The following is a 10,339-nucleotide window of genomic DNA, read 5'->3' as shown; positions in this document are numbered from 1 at the left end:
TAAAGAAATAAAGTCTCTTAATATACTTGCAGGCGCTTCTAAACAAGCCATTTTTGTCGCAAAACGGTTATTATATCGTATTTCTGTATATGATGACTCTACTATTGCGTAGATCTTGATGCCCTTTACGTGGCTACTACTCTGCTATTAAAGATACCTGTATATTCTCGAACTCAACAGATTTAATTAATTGATATGGAAACTTTCGTAGGCATAAACAATTTAATATTCCCTACCGTATTTATGGCCACAAAGAATATAATAGACTATATTAAGATTGTTTTCAGCTACAAACAAAAATTTAATCATGAAAAGAGTAGTCATTAGTTATAGCATTGTACGAGTACATATTCACTTGGGTAAAAGTAATGAGACCCTTGATATAAATCATTTGTCAGTGACTTATAGTGATTGTTTATTGTTTATACATGTGTATAAATCGATCTGAAGATTATAGATAAGTCAGTCGCCTCTTAAAGTTTGAGAGTGAGAAGTACTGCTATAGCTTACACAAACAGATTAAGCTCTACGATCCGTTGTTGTCATTTAGCTCTATTTCACAATGCCTTCAAATAATGGCTTCCGATGTCAATACCCTAATGACATGTTAGCTAGCTGTTGTAACCCCTGTCAGATGTGGGTTGTGCAACAAAACGTTTGGATCAGGAATGTGTGTCTTAACTTGTTACTAATGAAGATGAGGTATTTTAATGGATGTTAAACAAAGATTTGTATGGCATTGCGGTTAAGAGTCGAGTTCATCAGAGGTAATTACAGGGTATTTGAGTAGGTTTACTTGTAGAAGGTGGCTTAAAACCATGGCTATGTTTTGAACATCACCACAAAAATTTATTATTAACATGAACATTCTTATATCACCCAAAAGTTTAGATGTTAATACTTATTTCTTAAAAGGTTAAGACTTTTACGTTGAATTCATTACTTTTTAAATACTATAATAAATTGTCACGGTCTCTACTCTCTACCGTTGTCAACGTCAACGGGACCCTTCCTGTTATTTTCCGTTTTCAAAAATATTTTCATAATACTGTAGCCTGATTTTACAGTAGTTAGGTTTTAGTTTTTGAACTGATATATTTTTACAAATAACGAGATTGTGTAAGTATCAAAGAAATACACAAGCTACAAGTCTATTGCCCCTTGCATTTATAGTGTACAACTGTAGCTACAACTGCGTAATATGTGCATTGAGTGATCATGTCCCATAGGCATATCACGACCTGCGCCGGCGCATCTGTCACGACTAGCTCTTAGTACTTCAGTTAGGATGTCTTCGCTGAGGTTTGTTTATAAATAGTGGTTTGCTATTGGGTAAGAGGCAAAGCAAACCATAGAGTCGAACGAATAGAAATACAGTAATATTTTTTGGAGATACTAGCTCTTAGCGATTGTTTCAGTTAAATCGGTTTTCATCAGTTAAAATTTACATTTTGATCTATTTATACTAGAATATGACTGAGTAGGTAGATAGACCCTTTTTTGTACACCACGCTAAATTAAATTGTAAGAAATGAGATTAGTAAGAATTAATTATAATTATTTGTCTTTGTATGACATTGTATGCTGTTTTACTACGAAATATAAGCGAGCTCTCTCAGAAAACTTTCGGGCAACTAAAAAGACATGGAACAGTAATTTTTCCATGTGAAAAATACAAAGATAAGTTACCTTATAAAGGGAACAAAGATCAAGCATATGATTCATCTATCTTAGTGCAATCTAACGAGCTGTTAGATTTAACCTCATGAATGGATTTAAACGGCCTAAATGTTACGGTGAGCGAAAGGGAAGGGGTTTCAGGGACGTATGTATACCACGTAAACATATACATCCGTACTATGATAGTATACATATACCACATAACCACATGTGCGGTTGAACTGGGTCATTACTGTATCTTACCGGCCACATGTGAACTATAATTATAGTATTAAAGTATACAATTAGGTAATTACAGGCTTATTTCATTTTAGGTCGTATAAAGTGCCCTGTGAGAACCACACTGGATTATTTGTATGGGAAAATCTAACTTGATAAATCAACACCGGTCAAAATAATACATATAGTAACTAGGTATAACTACATTTTATTTGTATGAGTCCCACTTAGTGCTGATTATGTTTCATTGCCCACAGTTTAAAACGAGACATTTACGCAAGTTTTTACACTATTAGAGACTTTTACACGATTGAAAGTAAAGTATTGTTATTTAGGTGACTTGTCAATTGCGTGTAAAAACCACATTATTTTCATTAATGGTGAGAAAATCAGTTAATTTCAAAGTTAAATGTTGTAGTTTTAATATCCATACCAAAATCTCGCACGTGTGTCCTAGTTGAAAAGTTTACATAACTCTACATGGAAAATCAACTTGTATATGGATTGCCGGTGATCTACCCGAATATGATGTAACTGAGCGAGCTTTCGTTTAATGGGTGTTTTTCCAACGTTATGTAATTAATACATAAAAACATGGTTTATGAATCAATTTATTAATAAGGTAAGGTTTTAATGGTTTGGTTTCTCACGAGGTTTCTTATGATTTAGTCAGAAGTTACAAGTAAATATTTATCGAGAAAGCAAAGCCACTGATTGGGATGTCATACACTTGTAACGTATCATTAGTCTGACACCAAGGTCGTGATTTCATTGTCACAACACTGTATTTATGTGTCACAACCCACACCGCGTGTAGAATGAGATTAATGCCGTTTGTATGTATTCAACCACTAATGACATACGCCCCTATTCACAAACATTACTATAAGGTCTCACATTGCGCGTGGACGCACAGGGTGACACATGAACCAATCACAGAGTGTAGAAACACTGTGCGTTCTATTTGCTGCTTTACTTATTCAAGCATCGTTTGTGAATACGGCCGTTTATGACCTATACTTAATAATGAATTGAACCACTTGTTAAAATAAGTTACATAATTTTAAAGATTGGTTTTTCTGACACTACTGTTTATAATTGTTCATTAATACACTCAAAACCATCAAAAGATAAATATTCATAGCTACAAGTGCCTTAAATTGCAGAGCTCGCAACAAATTTTCGTAAAGCCGGTTAATTTTGGTATCATAAAATTTCCATAATTGATGCCTAGATAATATAAAGGTTTCCGAATTCGGACTTTAATAATAAGTTGTGTAAGACCAAATTACGTCAGCAGGGATACGCATAGGTACACGCGTGATAATACTGCGTATTGGCAGTTAGGCAGTGCTTTCCTAGCTGAAAACTGTGTTTATTTATGAAAATCAGAGACTAGATAGTTGCAAGTATTTAGTGTAGGTACCTACTTCCTATTGTGAAATACAACTAGTGCTTGCAACTCGCTGTAGTAGGAAAATAGAATTTGTTAGGGTCCTCGACCGTGGCGACTTTTTTTTTTGCAGCATCGCTACCAACGCGCGTTAGTCGCATTTGCAACGAACTACAGATGTGATGCCAACGCGCTACTAATGCGCTATAGCAGTGCGACTGCAACGCTACAAAAAGTCGCCGTGGGCGAGTGCTCTTACATGACATTTATAAGGTAAAAATTTAGATTTATTCATAAGAATGGATTCCAGAACTGGGAGCTTTACTTGAGAGAAAGTTGTTGAAGAAGGCTGAAGCTTGGTTTCGTAAAATAACTAAATGTTTACGAGAAATAAACCAGTCACAATACATATGTTGAGAAAATAACATTTTCAGCACATTCATTCACTTAGGTACAATCTCAGATCATAGAAAGAGAATAGATATGAAGTCGCGCGTAACTACAACGAGAACCAGTGTCCCCACATTTCCCCCACCACAGCTCCCACACACACATTCAACTGTGTAAAAACAAAGCGACTGTGAGTCTACGACAACATGTGCAACCGGCTTAAAAGTGCTGTGATTGGCCAGAAGGCGTGCCTTATGGCCAATCAATGGCCGCGTTACGTGACGCACACTAAGAAAATGCTAGTGAGAGAACAAAGATAAAATGGAGTCGACAAGATATCGATACTTTAAATCGCTAGGGGCAAGCCGGGCAAGGCTCGAAACTGGTTTCACAAAATGCTTATGTATGAAAACCTTTTTATTATTATACGTTATTATTAACTACTAGTACTATCACGCATTTACTTTTTAATTATGGCGATCTGCGTACCGCATATGTTTATCAAAAATAATGCCTATAAATTAGGCTTTCAACTAGCTCTTATAGTAAAAAATTACATAGTTGACAGTTACTAATTACGTCTACTGTTATTATTTTTTTTGTAAAATCTTATAATCGCAAGTAACACATCATTTTTTTATTTAAAATTACATAATAGAAAATTATAATTTACTTCTATTTATCGATAATAGGAAACCGCATTAGAACACGAGCACGGCACTATGTTACGACCGGCACATGCGGCCGTACTGTGTATTTTCACACGACAGTGGATATCGGAAGAAATTAAATACATTGCGCAGTAGTTGAGCATGACATAAAGTGGTTGCTAACTAAATCGTCAATGTACAAGTGTGTTAGAATTTTTATCACCACTGATTTCGATATCGCAGTAACTGTTACGGCACTGAATTCGTTCGTAAAAATGTTTAGTTTTTTTATTTATAAGCAAAATACCAATGGATTTGCAATACTTACATGTAGTAAATGACTCCATTGTTCCTGTAGTTCTTCGTTTCACTTGTTTTATTGCACGTAACGACGCATTATCCAAAATATCGGAGAACATTTCCTTAGTACGACTGAATCGCGACTAACCTAGCTACGCGGCCGATGTTCGTTTCTGGGCATATCGCGGAGACACGCGCCACGCCCCCGTTTCACATCTATTCCCTTCTATGATCTGAGGGTACAATGCAATATTAATAAAATTACAAAACTCTAAAACTCTTATAAATCACTCTAAAGAATCTTATAACCACCGTGAAATCTTATAACCGTTTTATAAATGCCAGAAACGTAGCCTAAGTAGTTATTATGTCTTTACCACATTGTTCTTGTTTAAGAATAGCTCGTTCATGACCTTTGTTAGCAAAAACTAGTAATAGCTCGATGTCTAGAGATTAGTCTTTGAAAGTTCACAGCTTTTGTATACTCAGTAATGAGCCGTGTGAAACTATTGTTGTAAAACGTATTGTTGGACATTAATTGATTATTTCGAGGCTTGTTTGTTTTTTCTATAACACCTTTAGTTATAAAAACGATGAGGAAAATAACCATTTTTGATCGTATTATAAAACCTACCTAATACGTCCAGTCATTGGAAATATGAGGGGTTTTAGAAAGACAACGCATTTATTTAAACCTATCACTGTCTATAAATGAGACACAATGGAAAAATATCCCGTGTATAAATTCATAAAGGAGTAGGTATAAAGTGTACGAAATGTATAGAAATTGCACTTACCTTCTTTCAGGCTTGGCAGGCAGCTTGCAGCGAAAAAACGATTAAAACTTTATATAGCTTAAAGCTGAATAACAGCTGCTTATGCAGCTTATTTGCTAAACAAAAGCTTCTTTCACAATTGTGCAGAAACTCCAGGTAAAAATAATACGTTTTTAGGTTTTGCTGGATAAAAGTCACACAAAATTCTTAATCCTAAAAATCATAGAGATGTCGTATATTACTAATACTTTATTACAAACCTTTTCTTTTTGAATGTTACAATACAATTTGTTTCATCCACATAATACAAAATGCCCGATCCTAACTCTCGTATGTACATAACTTGGTAACGATTAATATTATTATTACTTTAAATAATTATTAACCTAACACAATTTGTAACTGAAAGTCTTTGCTATACCAAAATTAACTAACAAAATAAAATATACATTTTTGGTACAAAAGAACTTCCATAAAACCTAAAATACCTTAGTTAAAGCTATGAATCTCTAAAAGTATGACTAAAAGGAGTTGTTGAGATGATGCTATGTACAACAAATATGCCTGAGTGATTACGTATATAGAAATAAGTTATTTTAGGCACTGAGTGTCTTTACTGAAGGTAGCGCTAAGAACATCGCAAGCTTGTCTTCTTCAGACTCAGTGAAGCGTGTAGAACTAATTATAATTTACTTTTTATCAGTCGATCAGAGTATGTATATGGCCAGGTGAACCAGGTTCAAAGGAACCGCTTTCTTAAGGATATCTTATTAGGTTTCCCCATTAGTCTGTGGTGCTGCTGTTGATAATTTTCTAGGTACGAATGCTGGACGGAAGGCAGGCCTGATAGGTTTCACATACAATTTTCTTTCGGTTGTCGTTCTTGGAGCTTCAGTTGTGAAGGTTTTGGCGACTTTTGTGGTTGCCTTTTTTCTTACGTCTATTGGGACGTTCTGTGCCCGTGGCGCAGTGAACCGGGACTTGTTTGGACTGAATCCTGTCGTTTTGTTCGCTTTTTGGTTCGAATTCGAGACAACTGTAGCGTTGAGCTTTTTGAGAGCTTTAGGTGCGGGTCTGGTGAAGTTAGAAGACTTTATGATCGGTCTTCTTGGGAATGCGAATTTGGATCGTTTAGCATCAACTGGGGATATCTTTTGAGTGGTAGTTTCATCAGGAATCGTTTCAGTTGTTGATGGAATGTCGGTTGTGGTCGTTTGAGCTTCGGTAGTTATAGTTGTCGCTTGGGTAGTGGTCAAAAGATCCATGACTGGACCCATGGTCACACTGTCCGTAGATAATGTTGCTGTAGCAGTTGTTTCAGTTGTGACTTCTGATGTTAGTGGAATGACTGAAATGTTAACAGGATATTTGATAGTCGCTTCTTCAACCATAGGCGCTCCTTGAAATTCTTGGCCTTTAGCGAATGTTACAATGCTTCGACCAGCTTCAGGTTTTATTACTTCTAGCTTGACGATGTTAGCATCCTCGTTTTGGGTGGGTACTGATGCAGAGTATACTAGGAATGGTTGGTTTTCTTTAGCATCGCCGATTTTTCTTGCCATCAGAGGAGTTTCGGTTTTAAATAGAGCTTCTAAAGGCAAAGTCGACGGTTTTGTTTGCACACTTCGTGGCGTTACTAATTCTAAGGTCTTTGTAGTTTTTTTCTGAGTTACCTTCTCATTTTCATAAGCTGCTGGCACGAACTGCCATTCAGGAGTATAGGAATCGGGCACTTCTGTAGACTTGTCAGCTTTTTTGTCATCGTTGATGTAACTTAAGAAATCATCACTTAGAAGATGTTCTACGTGATCCTTGCTTTCATCATCCTTTTTGTTTGTATTTTTTATATGTCTGTATGCTTCATTTATGCTCTCAGAAGCCACTAAATTTTCACGTGGAGCATCGGCGAAGTTAGTCAAAGCTCTAGCGTTTCTAGCTTCGTCAATAACAATCAAGTTTTCAGGAGGATTCTCTACAGGATAAACGTGGCCGAGTTTTGTAAGGTACAGTGGGATTTCATCTTCAACAATCTTAATAAGACTAAATCGACTGACTTCACCGATTTTATCTACCATTGGTTTCTTCTCAACCATAATTTTACCTTCCTCTATAAGAGTAGTTTCATTGTTTTTATTGAGACGGTGTTTGTCTAATTTAGAGGAAACTTCAACGACTCTACTAACAGAGAATAACTTGTCGAATTGTGTTTTTACTATTGGTGATACTTGTGGTGCACTTGAAGTAGTCTCTGGTAAAGATTCTGTGGTAATTTCCGTATTTTGTTCGGTTTTGATATCAAAAGGCGTATTGTTTTCAGTTTCAGTTTGAGCGCTTGTTGAATCTTGAGTGCTTGGGTAGTTGGTAGTACCTTCAGTGTATTCTAAGTAATCGTCAGTACTAATTTCCATTTCAGTGGTAGTCTCGTTATCTTCAATGGTGTTAGTGGCCGTCGCATCTTCAGAAGTATTTGTGGTATCAGATAACGTTGAAGTGGATTCGGTCATAGAGAGGTAATCGTCATCATCGGCATTAGTCATAAACTCTGAGTCCGTAGTTGTGCTTTGAACATCATCATCCTTGTTTTGTGTTGTTGTAGAAGTTTCGGTCTTTTGTGACCCAATGCTTGGTTTAGGGCTTGCACCAACTGGTACATTATACCCAAGAGGCACATTTTGAACGCGCTTTTTAGTATCATTGACGGGTTTGTTACCTCCGAATCTATTGAATATTGCCGTACGGTTTGCTCCGAATTGACGCTTAGGCAATTCAGTGGTTGTTGAAGCTGCCCTGAAAGTGTTGGAGTTAACAACTCTGGGTTTGAAACCTGGTCTTTTAGTTGTGGGCACAAACTTGCTCGGTGGTTCTTCCTCTTCGAGAGGTTCATCTTCAGGTTCTTCTTCCGATTCAACATCATAGTCTTCCTCAACATCTTGCTCATTCTGAACATCAGGTTTGCGGGTAAATAATTGGTTTTGTGGTACAAAAACGAAGGGATTTTCTGGCTCTTCGTCCAGTATTTCCTCATCTGAATACTCCTCTTCTTCTATTTTCTTAGTAGTTCTGGCGGTAGTAAATGGTCTTCTTGTGAATTTTGATGTGAATAGAGGTCGTCTAGTAACCGCAGGTCTGAAAGAATCTGGTTTATCAGCGGAAGCAGGACTAGTGTAGACTCCAGGGTTGTATTTACGGCTAAAAACCCTGCTACTTAAGGGTACAGAGGACTCAGTCGTCGAAGTAAATAGTCGTTTTGGAGGCCTGTAGGGCAATCTAGCTCGAGTAGGTGCTGATGTTGCCTGGGTAGTACTTACTGTAGTTGTTTCAGGTTGAGATTCTTTTGCTTCGGTTACAGTTAGTGCAGAAGCCTCATTCTCTTGATTCTCTGACAGGTCCAAAGTTTTTTGTTCACCCTCAATTACTACTTCAGGTTTTGACTCTGTTTCGTCATTTTGGGCTGTTACTTCAGTCGGTACAACTTCACTCTCCGTAGGCTTAACTTCATTTTCAGTTACGAGCTCAGATTTTTCCTCCTTATTCGCATTTTTGTCACTTGGTTCTAAGATTTCATCTTTATCATCATTTTCGCTTTCTTTAACGACTTCTTTTTGTACCTCAAACGTGTCTTTGAATTTGACTAATTCTGCTTCATCAGTTGCAATCGTTGTTGGAGCTTCAGATGAAGACGGCAACAAGGTGGTTCTAGTCTTTTCACCATAGTTACTTACCTGCTCTGTTGTCGAACTGACCTTGGCTTCAGTGTTGAGAGAACCTACTGATTTTGCAATAATTGAGGGTTCTTCTTCGACAGGTTTGATTTTCTTACGGATGATTCTACGTATTTTTGGAACTGCTGGAGTAGAGGCTTCAGTAGAAGGAAAGCTTGGCTCAGGTGCCTCCGGAGTGGAAGTGGAAGAAGGTCGTCGTCTTATGACTCTAAATTTCTTCTTGCCAGATTCTTCCAATTGAATAGGAATTGTTTCAGTAGAAATAACGTCTTCTGGAGCAGTGGTAGAAGGCCTTATCTTTTTGATTACCACACGCCGTTTTGGTATATCTTGTACTTCTTCGTTATCTTCTTCATGTTCTTTCTCCTCTATGGCACTTTCTGATAGAGAAATGTCATCATTTTTCTCTTCTACGTCATCCTCGACTTCTTCTTCGTTAGTCAAAGTTTGTACAGTTGTGGACTGGCGTGAAGGGAATGGCAATTTGCGAGGCTGGATGAGAGGGGAACTGGTGGAAGATGGTCTACTTCTACCAAAAGGCAAACGAATAGGAGCCCTGGTAGTAGCTACTGGTTCATTATCATCTAAATTATCGTCACTGGTTGTCGACGTGGTACTACTTCTTGTGAAGGGACGGGGTTGGAATCTGGTGAAAGTTGGTCGTCTTTGAACTGGTGCCGTTTCAGTTACCTTAGACGGTTCATTAGCTGGAGCTTGTGTGCTAATTGTAAACCTACTACGTCCCCTAGGCAAGATGTTAGGTCGTCTAACTTCAACTGTCGCGGCAGAAACCTCACTATCTTCAACCTTATCAGCTGCCGTAGTCGATGTCCTACCACGGAATCGCCTTTCGGTTCTGGAAGCGGCGTTTTCTTTAGGCACAAATCTGGGAGCTTCAACTATTTCTTCATTTACTATTGGCGTCAACGACGAGGCTATCTCGTCCCGGGTCAACTGCGGTCTGAAGCTTCCTCGAGTGACTGGCGATGCTGCAGCAGGCTCTGAGTCTTCAGTTTGCGGGGTAACTCTGATCCTGTTCCTTCTGAACTGGCTCGTTTCTACAGTCCTAACACCGTTGATTTCCCGACTGTCTGGAGTTGTTGATCTTATTTTACGGGACAATTCATCTGCTTCAACTGAGTCTGAAGATATTTCATTTGGTCGAGATAGGGGTCGACGGCGCCTTACAAATGAATAGTTCCTAGTACT

At 37.7% G+C, this 10,339-nt stretch overlaps 2 protein-coding genes across 2 annotated transcripts in view; both read right to left on the bottom strand.

The window, feature by feature from the left end:
* LOC135075327 (mucin-5AC) overlaps positions 1–10,339 on the bottom strand; it is a 166,067-nt gene that overhangs the window by 44,102 nt on the left and 111,626 nt on the right. The window lies entirely within an intron of this gene.
* LOC135075328 (uncharacterized) lies at positions 5,643–10,336 on the bottom strand (the record flags this gene model as incomplete). Its single annotated transcript, XM_063969741.1, has 1 exon — positions 5,643–10,336. A coding segment is annotated over one exon (4,158 nt), but the record flags the coding sequence as incomplete, so codon positions are not given.

Source organism: Ostrinia nubilalis, chromosome 10, assembly GCF_963855985.1.
Source record: "Ostrinia nubilalis chromosome 10, ilOstNubi1.1, whole genome shotgun sequence".
In the NCBI taxonomy this organism is placed as follows: domain Eukaryota; kingdom Metazoa; phylum Arthropoda; class Insecta; order Lepidoptera; family Crambidae; genus Ostrinia; species Ostrinia nubilalis.
The sequence above is the reverse complement of the archived record's forward strand: the minus strand, read 5'-3'. Positions and strand labels throughout refer to the sequence as shown.